Source organism: Sprattus sprattus (genome assembly GCF_963457725.1).
Source record: "Sprattus sprattus genome assembly, chromosome: 5".
Taxonomy (NCBI): domain Eukaryota; kingdom Metazoa; phylum Chordata; class Actinopteri; order Clupeiformes; family Clupeidae; genus Sprattus; species Sprattus sprattus.
In genome coordinates this window covers 44,809,471-44,828,117 of record NC_137924.1, presented here as the reverse complement: position 1 = coordinate 44,828,117, position 18,647 = coordinate 44,809,471, and the positions used below count along the sequence as shown (strand labels likewise).

Here is an 18,647-nt window from a genome sequence, read left to right as displayed (position 1 = left end):
GAGCATCGTGCACTAAAGGATTAGTTCCTGACTCTATATGCAAGACTACCACAAGGGGGGGATGGAGAGCCAAAATGTGTGTCGGGCCTCCTCATCTTTTTAGCTATTCCAACAAACTGGTTTGTGATGTCCTTGACAACTTACTCAAGGTCAGCTTCAATGTTTGGGCCAATAATGATTAAGGTCACAGCTTGGGCAGCACCAACTGATCCCTGATCAGTGACTGTGGATGCTAGGACAGCCCACAGAGCTTCATGCCCTCAAGCACTAAAGCCTCTGCTGATAAGCCTGCTCTGAAGGCTTTAGTTTAGTTTAGAAGGATGGAGAGGGAGAGAGGAGAAGAGAGAGAGGAAGAGAGAGTAAGAGAGGGAGAAAAAGAGGAAAGGAGCGAGAGAAGGAGATAGGGAGAGTGGGGGAAAGAGAGAGGAAGAGAGAGAAAAAGAGAGAGAGACAGAGGAAAGGAGATTGAGATAAAGACAGAGGGAGAGAGAGAGTGCTGTCCCAGAGGACTCTGAGCTAAAGAATGCAATTTACAGTCAGAGCGCCTCTCTTTCCATCAGGAACTGTCAGGAGTCAAGCTCCACTCCTTTCTCACACACACACACACACACACACACACACACACACACACACACACACATATGAATACATGCACACACACACACATACAGACAGACACAAACACACGCACATGCACACACGCACACACACACACGCACGCACTCACGCATGCACGCACACACACTTGTCCAAACATCCACATGTACAAGCAATTTAATTGAGGTAATGCAAACACACACAGGATAGCTGCTCACACACACACAATGTATTAATTACATACACACACAGGATAGCTGCTCACACACACACACAATGTATTAATTCCCTACACACACAGGATAGCTGCTCACACACACACAATGTATTAATTCCCTACACACACAGGATAGCTGCTCACACACACACAATGTATTAATTCCCTACACATGCAGGGTGGCTCCTCACATACACACGCATTTTCAAAACCCTGACAGCAAAACGTCTTCATGCCTGTGTTTGGTTTCCTCAGTAATTGGAAGTGAGGATCCAGCATTTTAGCTTGTCTGGAATTGTGGTGACTCTCACACACTGAACTCAGTGAAGACCCCCTGAAGACCTTTCTTTAGACGCCAGAACACACATATACACACATACAGATACACACAAGCATGTGCGCACACAGACAGCCTCACACACACACACACACACACACACACACACACACACACACACAAACCCCAGACACACACACACACACACACACACAGATAGACTCACACCCACACACCCACACCCCAGACACACACACACACACACACACACACGCACACACACTATCCACAAATGTATCTGCAGTATCCCCATATCACACCCCCACTATCGTATTCCCATGCGTGAGCAATTCCAGCCAATCTAACACAACTTAAAGCTAATTTAAATCGTGACATGCATCAGCAAGTGCACAGTGTTGACTATGGCCTTGTGTGTGTGAGGCGAGGGACAGAAATATTTATGAAGCGGGTTAGCGGTGTGTGTGTGTGTATGTGTGTGTGTGTGTGTGAACATGATGGGCCTTAGTGAGAAAAAACAGGTGAACCACACAGAAAGCCTCTTTGTCCTAGCAGCCACCCTGTTGTCCACACACAGATTCATGCATTTCCTGCCTCGATTATTTGTGGGCAAGACACACACACATTCACTCAAAAACATACGCACACAAACACACATTCACTCACGCATACACACACACACACACATTCACTCACACACATACACACACACACAAACATTCACTCGCACACACACATACACAGACAATGCAGCAGTCATGACAAAAGAAGCAGCTGGGATGTGCTGTGCTGTCTGTTTTGGCTGAAGGAAATGCCCTCGTACACATGTGCAAATGCGCATTGAGAGAGCGAGAGAGAGAGAGAGAGATCATGTACATGCAAACATCAACAAAAAACTTAAACAGATACAAATGAAGGGTCCTGAAAAAGGACAAATGAACACAACAAATTAAACGTACAGACAAAGACACATACACACACACACACACACACACACACACACACACACACACACACACTGGCCAAAGATTCTCTGTCTCAGCACTTTTGGCCAGCTGTTAGAGTAGGAATGATTTAGTAGACGCGATTAAAAGGAGTTCTGTGGGGTGAACCCCTCCACATGGAGGACAGAGAGTGAGGTGCACAGAAAACCGGCAAAAGGGAATGTTCAAAATGAGATAGGACTCAGAGAAAGAAAGAAAGAGCAAGAGAATGTGAGAGAAGCAAGAGAATGTGAGAGAAAGTCCGAGAGAGAGAGGGATAGAGATAAAGTGCGGAACATGTGCAGGGAGGCACAGAAAACAGGGAACATCAAAATATACAACTGAGCAGCCTGATCAGATAAGCACAGGGCAGGGAGTGTTTGTGAGTGTGTGTGTGTGTGTCTGTGTGTGTGTGTGTGTGTGTGTGTGTGTGTGTGTGTGTATGTGTGTGTGTGTTTGTATCTGTCTGCGAGCTTGTCTCTCTTTTCTTCAAATAATCACTGCGGACACAAAAAAACTCCTACAGACCACATTCCCTTCAGAAACCACTTTAGCGTGACAGCGGATCCTCGCACAGCTGTGAAAACAATCAGGAAAGCCCCCCCCCCCCAAAATGACAGTAAATTCCTTGATTTTGTTAATAAACTTCTCCATATTGAACACTCTCTCTGTCTTTATGAAACGTTCATCCAGAACCATTGCGGAATCATGCTGTCACACAGTCCACACTGCCATCAATGACGTGCTGCGTTATATTAGACTGCTACCCATATATTATAAAGGGAATTGCAAGGCTTCGCAATATTAAAATGACAAGCCGATATTAAAAGTAATATCGGTGAAACACTCCTATCTATCTATCCTTCCAGGGAGGGGGCTCCATGTGGCCAGGCCTTTAAAGTTTCTAATAAAAAATGGATCTGGTTTAGATTTGAAGTCTTTTGACGGCGCAAAAAGAAAAAAAAGTAATGAATCCCGTTTTCATTGGCTCAATATTGGAGGGAGGGGTTGGGGCAGGGAGGAACAGGGTTGTGTGAGTTGAATTTAATGTTGTCTCCCCCATATGCGTGCCACTATTTGCATTGGGACTGGTCTATAGCCATGGAAAAATATTTTTGAGGCGTTTCAAGTGTGGCTTTCCTATCAAACTAAAAGGACAGCTTCTGGGGAAAAAATGGAATTAGTACACAAGGAGAAAATTCTAAATAACTTTGCCTGAAGTCCCACTGACCAAACACTGAAAGATCAAACATGGGGTAAAAAAGAGAGCTTTCTTTGCAAGACCGGACTTTCCTTCCTCTGGTTGCTCAGCCTAATATCAAAGACGTTTAATTTCATTGCATAGCTCTGAGCCAAAATTGAAAATAAATATTATTTCAGACAAAGTGGGTTGGCGGCGCCCATGATAAACACCATAATCGACATCCAATCCCTTAATCCTGTTAGACCGGCCCAATCTGGAGAGAAGCAGGCTTCACTCTTTTCTACAGCGAATATAACATTGAAAGAATGAAGTTGGGCTATACATTGCAGAGAAGAGACGGGCAACATATTGAGTAGGTATCCAAGGTCATTAACCATGGCAGGACAATTACAGTCTAATCATTTGTTGCTATTTTCTAATTAAATCGTGATTTTAATGAAACTTTTTATAACGTGAAATTATTATAGAGGCAGTTAATTAGGAGATAATAATGAAATGATGACTTAATCTGCATTACAGAAATCAAGAGCACAATTCCTTCTGCAACTCATGAGCGCAATTCCTTCCTGCCATCTGTGCCAGGAAAAGGCTAATAGAGGTCAAGAGCAATTCTTCAGCTAGCTTGGTGTTTGGGGGTTTGTCGCCTTCAGCTAGCTTGGTGTTTAGGGGTTTGTCGCCTTCAGCTAGCTTGGTGTTTGGGGGTTTGTCGCCTTCAGCTAGCTTGGTGTTTGGGGGTGTGTCGCCTTCAGCTAGCTTGGTGTTTGGGGGTTTGTTGCCTTCAGCTAGCTTGGTGTTTGGGGGTTTGTCGCCTTCAGCTAGCTTGGTGTTTGGGGGTCTGCTGCCAGCTTTATTGTGGCAAAGTTAAGTGTATGCTGTCATTTAAAAGCACACAAATAATATATCATCATTGTACCTCATTGTGGCAATACTAAGACGAGTTCAAGGAGTTCAGAACATCCTAGCCTGGTTCAGGCAGCCCTCACTAGCATGTGCCTATTAGCACAACCCAGCAAACTCTTCCTAATGCCCTGAGTGAACCAACAACAAGTCAGTATTACATTCTTCTATTTTGAAATTCAATCTTGATTTTAATGAAACTTTTCATAACATGAAATTATTATAGAGGCAGTTAATTAAGAGATAATAATGAAATGATGACTTAATCTGCATTACAGAAATCAAGAGCACAATTCCTTCTGCAACTCATGAGGGCAATTCCTTCCTGCCATCTGTGCCAGGAAAAGGCTAATGGAGGTCAAGAGCAATTCTTCAGCTAGCTTGGTGTTTGGGGGTTTGTCGCCTTCAGCTAGCTTGGTGTTTGGGGGTTTGTCGCCTTCAGCTAGCTTGGTGTTTGGGGGTCTGCTGCCAGCTTTATTGTGGCAAAGTTGAGTGTATGCTGTCATTTAAAAGCACACAAATAATATATCATCATGTTACCTCATTGTGGCAATACTAAGACGAGTTCAAGGAGTTCAGAACATCCTAGCCTGGTTCAGGCAGCCCTCATTAGCATGTGCCTATTAGCACAACCCAGCAAACTCTTCCTAATGTGCCGAGTGAAAACAACAACAACAACAACAACAACAACAACAACAACAAGTCAGTAGGACATTCTGTACCTAACATTCTGTACCTAACATTCTGTACCTAACATTCTGCTCCTAACATTCTGCTCATTTCTTGTGTATTTGGGTAAACTGCTAAAATCAGGAGACTGAGGTCATCCATGGTCTTTAGACAGAGGACATGTTACCAGAGTCAGAGCTAAAATGACTCAGCAGTGGTGAGATGGCTGTGAGTCTGCAACACCACCTTAGCGAAGAGATAGCTTACCTTACTCCTGAACACGTGCTGAGGGCTACCCAGGAGTCTGTGTGACCTTGCACTTGCCCATGATAGAAGCAGTGATCCTACAGAGAGAGAGAGAGAGAGAGAGAGAGAGAGAGAGAGGAGGGGAGAGAGAAAGGGAGAAAGAGAGAGAGAGCACTTTAGCATTTGCTATTTGTAAGGTTATTATTACCTTCCCAGTCCCTCCACCATTGTCACAAATTCATGCAAATTGATTAGCATGTTGCAATTCTCTCTTATTACCACAATTTTACTGAAGTCAAATTCAGTTTATTTTGGTTGGAACAATCACAATCAATCCTCACAACATCCTGGAAAGACTGTCTTATAATCAATTAAGCACTCTATCATTACTATAGCCAAACACAGGCGTGGGCCCCATCTTGAGAAAGACTGAGGGGAAAACACAAGACATTAAATGTGAATTTCACTTCACTCTTTGAGAGGTCATTTCCTTTGTTACTATGTCTGCTATAGCCAAGCATTTATCAGCTGAGGACCAGCCAGACAGGGTCCCAGTGAGAGGCTTCCATTACCACAATGCCAAGCCTGAAGTGCACACACTGGGCCTTTTGTGTAGAAGGAGGGTCACTGGGTTTCTGGGTTAAATGTTTTAACATCTGTATTCAGCTACACGGACGCTGGGCAGGGTATTACAACTGCGTTGAGCGCAGAACAATATCTTCTACGGTGGCTAGCAACTGCAACAGAGTCTTTCAAAATTCAACTAATCAGGATAGCGGGTCGCCTTGTTACAAGCTTAACTACTAAGCGAAAACAAAGTTAATCATGTTGCCATAGAGACAGATTTAAGCTGATCGTTGTAGCTCCTGGGTTCAGCAAATCATGTGACAACATGTTCAGCATTCCGTTCACCTAAGTCTTTTGAGACTACATCCAATGTCATACAGCAGATTTCTCACAGTAGACATATCTTTATGAACTAAGAATATATAAAATGCAACAGTCTGCTTTTCAATATATTTCTTTGAAGTCATTCAAACTAAGTCTCGAGCCATAACAAGCCAAGTTCTTAAAATGCCACAGGCACCACACAGATGGTCTGGAGCTCGTAAGTCAGGCGGATACTTTAGAGTTTTATTGAGTCTTGACTTCACTGTTCGACCATTAACTTCAAGCCGTGGTGTCCTGCCCTCTGGAGTGTGAGCGAGCAGATTACACCCGTCAAGCGGGTGACCTATAGAGTGCCCCCCCCCCCCCCCCCCCACCTCCACCCGTCCCACTCGTCCGCACATCAACATCCGCCGATGACAGGATTGCCCGGGTTTAATTTATTGGAACGGAGGGGCTTAGATTGGGCACAAGTGATGATTCTAGTCTGTTTAAAGCAGCTCTGTTGGCTGATCAGACCGTGAAATTAGCTCATTTAGCCGAACGGTACAGACGAGGAACAAGAAAAAATTAAAAGACGTGGAGGACATATGAATCAATTGTTGTTCCAGGACATGGTGTGGATGGTGTGGAACCGGCTCTGGAACGTTTAGTCATTAGGCCACGGTGGCTCATCGTGGCAAGAGAGAAGTCCTCTCAAATCGCACAAGGACTTTGTGAACAGGTAGCCTACTATTTTTGTGAGGGTGGATTTATGAGGACATTTTAAGTCCCATATGAGCAAATGAGGTAGTGAGAGGAGAAGCTGAGGAGGTGGTGGTGGTGGTGGTGGTGGGGGTGGGGGTGGGGGTGGGGGGGGGGGGGTAGTGGTTGAGCGAGCGACCTTAAATGTTCCCATCCTTCTAAAATGAGCCAGAGGGAGAGCTCAATCTGGCCAGCCTCGGCACAATGCACAACTATGCGCCCGTGTATATGAAATGATTATTAAAAAAAAGCACTCCTGCTCCCCTTATTGGGACGAGTACGTGATGAACGGATAAATCACTCCACCTCTGTGGGGACTGCTGCAGTCAGCTTGGTTCTGAGGGTTCCCTCCTCCAGTAATTTGTTTCTGGTGAGATTATGTGCGCAATGAAACATTAAAGTAATGATACTTTCAAGGCGAGAGGTTCTTTAAGTGTTATTGGATTTAAAGCGAGAGAAAAAAAAAGTCATCACGATTTTCTCTTTTTCATGGCAGTAATGAACTGTTAACGATGCTTGACCATGTCGACAAGTGCGACACACTTTAGAAAACAAAAAGGTGGGGGGGGGGGGTGCGGGGGGTTTGAAAACAACAGATAATATATCATCTCTCCTTTCATGTCACTGGAACACACAACTCATTTGCATAGAAACCAAATCTATGCTAAATTAGTGTCAAATTATCAAATTACCAATTAAGCCTTGGGGAGTGCGATTTGAATATGGGGAAATTGCCTGGAACTAATGTTGCGATGCTCCGCAGCATACAGACGGCTTATCAGAGCCTGAGAGGGAGCACTGGTGTCACCACAATGCTCGGCACAGACCCGGCAATTTATGGCAAAGGACAATAGCTCTTTGCAGCCAACCTGTTTATGAAATGTCAAGATGTTTTTGAGCTTGACACTCTTTTGTTAGCAGTCTGTGTTCGACTCTGCCTGCTCTCATCCAGGATCAGAAGTTAAGGGGAGAGGACATGCACAGCCTACTGATTTGTGATCTGTTGTCACCCACTGAAAACACTGCTTCAATTTATGGCTGAAGGCTGAAATCAACCTGTAAACAGCATCTGAGGGCATTTTATGTTAGCTGCTGAACCCAGATCAGGGGGTGAATCACTGGTACTACTCGTGGCTATAATAGATGAGTAATCCACATTTGGGGCCTTTTGTTCTGCTGCAGTGGGGAGATTGACATGTGCAGAGTGAGGCAGTCAGATAGTGTGAAAATGCACTGCAGCACTTTACAGCTTCGGCTGTTCTAGCAGCTTTCGCCACAGCTACCTCCAGATGTTTCCTTACAGAGCTGTGGCTGACCATACACCACTTTTCACACCGCCCCCTCATGCATAAGCAAGATATTCTAATTCAACCCGTGCACACACACACACACACACACACACACACACACACACACACACACACACACACACACACAAACCGCATATATGCTAATGTTCTGTCTGCTCTCGTAATCAGCAACCTGCTACGGTCATGGCGAAATATTTGTCTTCCATTGCTGTAATAGATTTCCCCCCCTAATGATTACATGTGGAGGCTCTGACAGTTTAATTTGCAACTTAGGAATTGGGCATTATTGGCTCTTTCTCTCCCCTCGTTGATACGCATGGAGTGAGTGTTTGGGGCTCATATTACATTAGCACAGAGCGCTGCGGCTCTGGCTTCGGGGCTCTCCAGCATCTAAACGGGTTGTTATTGGATGGCGGGAATACATCTGTGCCGGGCGGAACCAGCTGCGGGCCTCGGGTCATCTCCTCACAGAGCCCCGCTGCACACACATATACAGGGAAAGGTTCTTCCAAGTAGTGGTCCGTTTCGCTGGCTTAACACAGCTGAAGATGAGGGCCCAATAGCTTGACTTGACCGCAATTCCTTCATGTGCTCCTTCTCACAAAAAAAAGCCTCTGCAGCTGGAGGAGGATATATTCAGGAAGAGGGTTCTTTCTTTAAAAAACACGAGCGTTTCCTATTGATCATCTATGTATGAGTTGTGCTCGCTGTCAGAGCGAACCACCATCAGTCTTCAAATGTGGAAGTCGGATGCCTTTAAGGTGTTTTCGTGTTCACGACTATCTCTGAGCTTGAGTGTGGAAGCGCATGGTTTTTGTACGCGTGTTTATGTGCGTGTACACACATTTGCCTATGCCTTACAAGTCTCTGTGTATTTGTGTGTGTGTGTGTGCGCGCGTTCACACACACTTTCCTATATTTTTACAAGACTGTGTGTGCATCTTCTTGAGTGAACACCCGTGATGCGCTTACGTATACGTGAGTGACAGCGCGTGTGTGTTATCTCTGGCGCTTCGCTGGGAGAGGAGGAGCAGAGCGCGATTAATGGCAATGCGGGGTGCTTATCATCAGCGACGACAAAAGAGAGAGAGAGAACTGTGACGGGGATGAAGCAGCGGGAAGCAGTTATGACGCCGGAGACTGAAAGGGGCTGTGGCGGCACCTGAAGTCAGATTGCACCTCGCAGCACAAGTTCAAACGGCTGCACTGCGGCTTTCATGCTGTAGTTAGCAAGCAACAGCGCCGAACTCTGAGAGAGGAGAGAGAGAGACGGAGAGAGAGAGAGGGAGGGAGAGAGAGAGAGAGGAGAAAGAGCGATCATGAGGGAGAGGGGAAAAAACTTGCGAGGCTAGGGGAGAAATTAACAAAAAAAAATGTCAAATAAAGAATGGAATAAAACTAAGCACAATGATGGGAGAAAAACGAATGCTGGAGCGAGAGCATTATAATGCTAATTAGGAGCCGCAATTCGACATCTACTTTTTTTTAACTTTCACTAATCGTCTCTACATATACATTTTTTTCAGTTTCAGTTGATTTTTCCCTCCCTGTACCCATTCACAATTTTCTATTTCATTTCATGTGTTAGTCCTTCAAGTCTGTCTCTAACTCATTACAAGAGAAGTAAGTCTGTTTGAGGGCCTTGCGAGATAGATAGCGAGAGAGAGAGAGAGAGAGAGAGAGAGAAAGAGAAAGAAAGTAAGAGGCACATCGGGTGACTCTCTGAGCTCAACTTCATTGGCGAGAGCTTTCAGGAGAGGAAATGGCTTTGTCTTTTGCATCGATCTCGCACTTTACTGCTGGAGAGGAGATGCTTGGGATTCTAAGTGAACCTGACACTTCTGGTCCCCTCCCGGAGTTGAGGTGCTTTTATGAAAAAAATAGGGAGAGAGAAGATCATTAACACCTCTCAAGGAGGGCGTGAGCAATTAGGCACTGAGAAAGATAGTGCTACAAACGCAGTCTTGTGGGGTGCCAGGAGCAAGTGCACAAGAAAAAGAGAGATGAAGAGAGAGGGAAAGACAGAGAGAAAGAGAGTGGGGAAGAGGGAGGGAAAGAGAGTGGGGATGATAGCGGGAAAGAGAGAGAGGAAGAGAGAGGGAAGAGAGAGAGAAAGAGAGTGGGGAAGAGGGAGGGAAAGAGAGTGGGGATGATAGCGGGAAAGAGAGAGAGGAAGAGAGAGGGAAGAGAGAGAGAAAGAGAGTGGGGAAGAGGGAGGGAAAGAGAGTGGGGATGATAGCGGGAAAGAGAGAGAGGAAGAGAGAGGGAAGAGAGAGAGAAAGAGAGTGGGGAAGAGGGAGGGAAAGAGAGTGGGGATGATAGCGGGAAAGAGAGAGAGGAAGAGAGAGGGGAAGAGAGTAGGGAAGAGAGAGGGAAAGAGAGAGGGGAAGAGAGTAGGGAAAGAGAGAGGGGAAGAGAGAGGGGAAGAGAGTAGGGAAGAGAGAGGGGAAGAGAGTGGGGAAGAGGGAGGGAAAGAGAGAGGGAAATAGAGTGGGGATGATAGCGGGAAAGAGAGAGAGGAAGAGAGTGGGAAAGAGAGAGGGGAAGAGAGTAGGGAAGAGAGAGGGAAAGAGAGAGGGGAAGAGAGTAGGGAAGAGAGAGGGACAGAGAGAGGGGAAGAGAGAGGGAAAGAGAGAGGGGAAGAGAGAGGGGAAGAGAGTAGGGAAGAGAGAGGGGAAGAGAGTAAGGGAAGAGAGAGGGAAAGAGAGAGGGGAAGAGAGAGGGACAGAGAGAGGGGAAGAGAGTAAGGGAAGAGAGAGGGAAGAGAGAGGGACAGAGAGAGGGGAAGAGAGAGGGAAAGAGAGAGGGGAAGAGAATAGGGAAGAGAGAGGGGAAGAGAGTAAGGGAAGAGAGAGGGACAGAGAGAGGGGAAGAGAGAGGGAAAGAGAGAGGGGAAGAGAGAGGGAAGAGAGAGGGAAGAGAGAGGGACAGAGAGAGGGAAGAGAGAGGGACAGAGAGAGGGGAAGAGAGAGGGGAAGAGAGAGGGGAAGAGAGAGGGGAAGAGAGAGGGGAAGAGAGTAAGGGAAGAGAGAGGGACAGAGAGAGGGGAAGAGAGAGGGAAGAGAGAGGGACAGAGAGAGGGGAAGAGAGTAAGGGAAGAGAGAGGGGAAGAGAGAGGGACAGAGAGAGGGGAAGAGAGTAGGGAAGAGAGAGGGGAAGAGAGTAAGGGAAGAGAGAGGGAAGAGAGAGGGACAGAGAGAGGGGAAGAGAGAGGGGAAGAGAGAGGGGAAGAGAGAGGGAAGAGAGAGGGAAGAGAGAGGGACAGAGAGAGGGAAGAGAGAGGGACAGAGAGAGGGGAAGAGAGAGGGGAAGAGAGAGGGGAAGAGAGAGGGGAAGAGAGTAGGGACAGAGAGAGGGGAAGAGAGTAAGGGAAGAGAGAGGGGAAGAGAGAGGGACAGAGAGAGGGGAAGAGAGTAAGGGAAGAGAGAGGGACAGAGAGAGGGGAAGAGAGAGGGAAGAGAGAGGGACAGAGAGAGGGGAAGAGAGAGGGAAGAGAGAGGGACAGAGAGAGGGGAAGAGAGAGGGGAAGAGAGAGGGGAAGAGAGAGGGACAGAGAGAGGGGAAGAGAGTAAGGGAAGAGAGAGGGACAGAGAGAGGGGAAGAGAGAGGGGAAGAGAGAGGGGAAGAGAGTAAGGGAAGAGAGAGGGAAGAGAGAGGGACAGAGAGAGGGGAAGAGAGAGGGGAAGAGAGAGGGAAAGAGAGAGGGGAAGAGAGTAGGGAAGAGAGAGGGGAAGAGAGTAAGGGAAGAGAGAGGGAAGAGAGAGGGACAGAGAGAGGGGAAGAGAGAGGGGAAGAGAGAGGGAAAGAGAGAGGGGAAGAGAGATGTATCGCCCCATCATACTGCAGAGGCCACAGAGGTGCTTGCTCTGCCAAGTCAACATTCACCTGGGAGATGAGCAACATCATTTTGAGGAAGAAAAAATAACAAAACATCAATAATCGCAGACAGTCCCTGGTTTTTTCTGCTCTTTACTGCAATAAAAAAACGCACTAAAATATTTATCTCAGGCTATGAGCAAAAGCCTATACGTCTGGGCGAATAAAATTGAATTCTGTTGTGCTCTAAAATAACATCAAAAGATTCCTGAATGCGTAAGTTCATTACTACTATGTCACGCCTACAGCGGCTTTGCAGCTCATTTATAAGGCTTCCTTTTGCCTGGCTAAAATTGGTCTATAGCACACGCAGCAAATTGTTTCAATTACAGGCTTAACGCCTTCAGTACCTTGTTAGTGCGGAGCCACAGTTGGTGTTGATTACAATGAGTAAAAAAATAGAGGAAGGGACAAATTAATTCTTTAGTTAACGAGAAACTGCATAGGAAGAGCCGTATTGAGTCTAAGTAAAAACATGGCCGCTCAGTCTGAACAGAGCCAACTGTTAACATAGCGGCCTTGAGAACTGAATGACTTGTGGTGCAGTTTTACACAAAGGGGCGAGCCCAGGCATAAAAGATGTTATTTCAAGTGTCCAGTGTGTGCAATGTGCTTTTGTACTTTGTGTGTGTGTCATTGAAAGGCACTTGAAGTACAGTAGAACCACACAGATACAGTGTTTATGTGTGTATGTAAGTGAGTGTCTGTGTGTGTGTGTGTGTGTGTGTGTGTGTGTGTGTGTGTGTGTGTGTGTGTGTGTGTGTGAGAGAGAGCGAGAGAGAGAGAGAGAGAGAGAGTGTGTGTGTGAGTGTGTGTCTGTATCTATAGGTCATGTGGAGGAGCGTGTGACAAGGTTTGTTGTCAAGATATGGCACTGAAATATCATGTCATGTGACCTCCAACCTAACCGTCTGGAACAGAAGATAAAAGACTCCTGAACCAGACTCTCAAACGCGCACATGAAGAGAGATGGATGGAAGAAGAGGACAGATAAGACTTGAAGACATAAACAGAATCTCAGCTTTATTTACTCTTGGTCTTACCGTCTGATTGGATGTAAGGGTCACTGGGGTTCCATCCTCACTGTAATGGGTCTCTGTGAAGTCTTCACCAAGAAGCTCCCTGAGCAAGAGACGGAGGGAGAGAGAGAGAGAAAGAAAGAAAGAAAGATAGATATAGAAGGAGAGAGTGTGAGAGAGATAGCCATTGAGGGAGAGAGAGAGAGAGGTGAAGGGGGAGAAAACAAACATCAGAAACATATTAGCTGCTGGAAGACAATCTGGTGTGGGACTCATTGACGTCGGCCATACTATGCTGGCCACATCCAAGAGTGGATTACTGGGCGACACACATCTTCACTGAAGCTGCCAACACACCTAAGCAAATTTGTGTGTGTGTGTGTGTGTGTGTGTGTGTGTGTATGTATGTGTGTGTGTGTGTGTGTGTGTGTGTGTGTGTGTGTGTGTGTGTGTGTGTGTCATTTACAGTACAGTCTGTATATCTATATACAGTATATGGGGCTTGTGGGTGGCCTTATACATGCTTATGCTGCTTTGAATTGTGTGCTTATGAATTCTCCATTTTATGATGCACATGTAAAGCCCTTAGGATAACCTCTGTGCACGAGATGTGTTATGTAAATACACTTGTCTTGTCTTGTGTGTGTGTGTGTCAGAGTGTGTCTTTGTATCTGTGTGAATGTGAATGCACAACTGTTAGTGTGAATTCCCTCTAGCAAATCACAAAGGCAATCTCAGTGAAAGACACACTTGTCTCTGACATTTTATTCTCTTGCTCCCCCTCGTCAGATCACATCTTGTTTTCTCATCCTCGCTGCTTTCATCACCGCGTTTGATTTTTTTTTTTAAGGCGAGAAAAAGGCAAACACACACACTCTGCTCACTTAAACTATGGCACGCGCCAGGCTTTGAGGGAAGCCATGCCACTCGCCTGATGAAGAAAGTAAAAAAAATCATGACTGCTATCTTATCTCCCGAGTTCTCGTTCGTCAGTCAGTCAGTCAGTCAGTCAGTCAGTCAGTCAGTCAGTCAGTCAGTCAGTCAGTCAGTCAGTCAGTCAGTCAGTCAGTCAGTCAGTGTCAGTCAGTCAGTCAGTCAGTCAGTCAGTCAGTCAGTCAGTCAGTCAGTCAGTCAGTCAGTCAGTCAGTCAGTCAGTCAGTCAGTCAGTCAGTCAGTCAGTCAGTGTCAGTCAGTCAGTCAGTCAGTCAGTCAGTCAGTCAGTCAGTCAGTCAGTCAGTCAGTCAGTGAGTCAGTGAGTCAGTCAGTCAGTCAGTCAGTCAGTCAGTCAGTCAGTCAGTCAGTCAGTCAGTCAGTCAGTCAGCCAGTCAGTCAGTCAGTCAGTCAGTCAGTCAGTCAGTCAGTCAGTCAGTCAGTGAGTCAGTCAGTGAGTCAGTCAGTCAGTCAGTCTGTCTGTCTGTCTGTCAAGTTTGACAGAACAGCATATGTGTTATGTGTCCCGGAAGAACCCTTAGCTTTGATCTGCAGCTGCAAATGAACTTGCTGAGAGAGCTGGGAGAGAACAAAAGATGGCTGACAGGAAGGGATGGGGATGGGGTTTATGGGTAGGTCATGACCTCCCGCAACACACGGGAGGAGGGGGGGGCGTTAACTCTCCCCGATGAGACAGCCCGTGACACCCAGAGACCTGTTATCACTGAGTGGATCTGACAGTGCCAGGGAGCTGTGTTCTTATTTGGTGTTGGCAGGGCTGGCAGCACACAGAGAGAGAGAGAGAGAGAGAGAGAGTTGCTGTTGTCTCTGAGTGAATCAGACCGTATGAATAAGTCACGGGCGTTTCATGTTGCCACAGCTGGTGAAGAAGAAAGAAAGACACTAAGACAAAGAATGGGTGGGGTGGGAGATGGAGAAAAAGAAAGAGTGGAAGAGAGTGTGCGTATGTGAGAGGACAGGAGAGAGAGAGAGAAAAAGAATGAGGGCTGACAGGTTGACATTAGCAAACAACACTGCTGCTTTTAGGCCCTAATGAGAGAGGACAGTCGAGCATCCTCGCTTGGAGAGCATGTGTGTGATTCCGTGGCCTGGTGTCACACTCTTTTGGGTCTGCAACCAGCGTGGCATTCCTGCCACAGACAGCCTCCAGCCTCAGCTGCACGAGGTTTGTAATTGGACATAATCAGGCCCAGGCTCCTTTAAAGACAAATGTATCCAAAGGAGGTAGAAATTAAGCTTTGGGCTGGGTGGGGGGTGGGTAAAAAAAAAAAGACCTTCCTACTTCTAAAGGTCCTTTGATCTCCAAGATCAAGATGATGTGACGATGTGTCTCTCTGCAACCAGAATCAGTGGGCGACACACTCCCATACCAAAACTGTGTGTTAAAAACGAGCTCTCTTCTTCAACTAAGTCTCACTACACCTCCAGTTGAAGAATATGGCGGCGATAAGGGTAATGTAGTTCACTGTGAATGTACATAATGTGACGTCTTTTTTTCCCCAGAAATAAACAATGTAACACCCGGTGCAACAACTGAGGCATCAAACAGGTGCACAAAGCTGTAGGAATGGATTGGCGCCTGCCTTTAGTCATGGAATGTTGTTTTGGAACACACCCACGTTCCGGAAGGTTCACCTGTTCAGGCGCTGGCTCTGTGTGTACGTTATGAGTCACAGTTTGACTGATGAACCTGCAACCTCTCAGAGGACTGGAGTTGGCAGGGACACTGACTTTTATGAGTGCAGTAAATGACAGAGTGGGTAAAAGCGAGCCGTGCGCACAGGGGGAATGATTGCAATACTGGCACTGTGAATTTGACCTTTTTCAAGTAGGTGAGGGTACAGAAGTGGCTGTGTTTCCCGTATCTGTCGCAGCGATACTCTGCCAGGGGCTGAGATGCTAGTCTCACGTATGAGCTAAGGTCGACAAGGCAGTTGGATTGAAGACCTGTGACATTTAAAACAATGGCGAATACAACTGTTGTGCGAGTTTGTTGGTGTTTTTTTTTTTTTAAATGAGGAACAGAAGTAAACAAAAACAAACTGCAGATCTTTTTTTCTGAGGGTGGCTGTTGTCTGATTCATAGGTCTGTTTGAGGTTATGTGTTTATACAGTACCAAATCAGAACACTGAGATAGTGGTCTGATGGAAACTCGCTTTTAAGTGCTTAGCCAAAGGGAAGGGGAGGGAAGGAGAAAAAAAAATAAGACAAAGAGAGAGGGAGGGAGGATCGACTCTGAATTCTAGTCGTTGGGAAGACAGACCGAGCAAATGCCTTGTTGAAAAACGCTGACATATGGTTCAGAATCAACAAATAAGCAGGGGCCCGATGAGATGAAAGGCGTGAGATACTCACGTCCCGTTGGAACGTTCTCTCCACATCAACCTTGTTTGAAAATTGTTGCGTTTGTTAAGAGATGCAAGGCACTCCGCCACAACCCCCACACACCCCCCTTCTCCAAGGCATGAGAACACTCAGAGAGGCAGACGGAGAGAGGGTTCCGTTACAAAGGGGGGCTAATTAACTCCGCAAATGACGCTGGCTCGGAGCGAGGCACGCGAGAGGCCAGGCACAGCTCCGTAACAGGGCCATCTGTAAGCGCCGGCCTGCTCCTCGCTGCTCATTTCTGGTTAAGCGCCCAAAGGGGGGAAGAAGAAAGCAGGGGGAGGGAGAGATCTTTCTGTACTCCTGCAGCTGAAGATCAAAAGGAATATACTGTGACATAAAGCTGGGTGGAACGAGAAAAAAAAATCACACATTCATTTAGTTGTTTCCTTTGTCCATAGGTTTTGTAGCTTTCTTTCAGCGCTTGCTGGCCCTGTGTTTGAAGTCTTGCTCATCAGAACCAAGAACCTTGGCTGGACCTTCCTGTCAGGGTCAACTGATTTCAGTGCCCTAAACTAGCCACTTGATCCATATCCATTATGGCACTGAAAAGTCAAAGCTCAGTGCTTATCAGTATATCGATACTTGTCCTGACATGTTGTTCTATAGATCAGTCACTAGTAGTGGAAAGAAGAGGAGATACACAGTGGAAAGTAAGGCTGGCGAAGGCCAAAGTGTAGAAAACACCAACCAAACTCACAGCGCAATTATTGTTCAGAAAGAGACAAAAAGACACAAATAGTGCAAAAGCACGGAACAGAACAGAAGACAGCTTCTACATGCTAGCTTTAGTTCATGCTAGCTTTAGTTCATGCTAGCTTTAGTATTTTTCCATGCCCTCTCTTAGTCTCTTTTACAAACAGCTGTATTGGCTCTCATTTGCTAGTAGCATGGGTGAAAAATAGCATATGCTCTGTTTGCCAACGGAAGAGTGTGTTTGCTTGGCTGTGGCTGAATGGGCTCATTTCAGGTTTCGTTTGTGGGACAGGCGCACCCCAAACCACTAACCAACAGGTGCTTACAAACACCCTTACAACCGCAGGCAGTAATGAGTTGATAGGTTCGTTATTCAGCTGATGTTAACAGCTACCCTTACCCAACATGCAACATTCTCAACACATTCTGTGAAGTTCAGAGCCATTCTGTGGAAGTGTGAAAACTGCTAAAGCTTTTTTATGGTGAGAGTGACATCATACAAAGTAGCCCAGAATTAGGAGGACTGAACATTAGCTAGACCTACAATGGGTAGAGGAAGACAGAAAGAGAGAGAAAAGGAGAGGAAGACCTAGACAGACAATGATAGTACAAAGTAGTTAACATTTACTTCTTATGTGTTCTGCTTTTACTTTAAGCAGGCATGCATGCAAAAAAAAAACCAATATCCTTTAACAGGAAAACCACAGAGAGCTGTTCTCAGAATCAAGATGGTACACTGAGGAAAAGGTGGGGCCGGAAGAATCTGACTAAGGGTTTGAACTCTGTTGCCATAAATCTCCACATCAACATCACAGTCAGGCGTGCACAACACCGGAACCATTTTTTAACGGTCTTCTCGTTTAGAAACCCAACCCAGAGAATAACACAAGACTCGCGCTCCTGTTTGCTTAGTATTGACACATGTTGTGCACATTAACCATCTCCATTTCTAGAGAGGAAGATGAGGCGTCTTTACCTACCTCTACTGAACAGAGAGCTGTGGCAGCTTTTCAAAAGAGGGTAGCCTTGATGATGGATGCCAATGAAGTGTACACACACACACAGCATACTCTTTCAAAAGAGCTGTACACTCAACCGCAGATATATTCCTCTTTTAATGGCAGGGCGGATAAAGATGTGTTGCCCTGATTTTTGTTATTAAGTGCACTTTTTTTCTGTCTATCCCTTTTATCATCCCTCCTCTTTTCTGTCCTTAAAATGAGGGTGGAGGCGGTGGAGTAGAGTACTCTGCCACAAGTCTCAATGTTTGACAGACACTGCAAAAACACCATGGCTTTAGAAGACTGCCATGTTCCATCGAGTGTGGCTTACTGTTTGAAACTAATAATATCATCAACAACTGTGACTAGATTTTTCTTTCTCGTTTTCTTTCTTTGTCTTGTACTCTTTTTTTTTACTAAGTAACTGGAGGATTGTGTGATGAATTCATCAGACAGAACAGGGGGAAAATAAACTACAGAGGTGGCAACACACACACACACACACACACACATACAAATGACTCACAAAAGACAGAGACACACCCATACAATCATACATCAAGAAACACACACACACACACACACACACACACACACACACACACACATACAAATGACTCACAAAAGACAGAGACACACCCATACAATCATACATCAAGAAACACACA

The 18,647-nt window shown here is 46.0% G+C and overlaps 1 protein-coding gene across 1 annotated transcript in view; it reads right to left on the bottom strand.

Annotated features, from left to right (window-relative positions):
* The window catches only part of adam19a (ADAM metallopeptidase domain 19a), a 120,374-nt gene that overhangs the window by 35,098 nt on the left and 66,629 nt on the right, over positions 1–18,647 (bottom strand). The window contains exons 4-5 of the mRNA XM_080839355.1: positions 12,970–13,048; positions 5,130–5,206 (exon numbers count right to left, since the gene is read on the bottom strand). Coding sequence (XP_080695481.1) covers positions 5,130–5,206; positions 12,970–13,048 — 156 coding nt within the window. The remainder of the gene's footprint in view (positions 1–5,129; positions 5,207–12,969; positions 13,049–18,647) is intronic.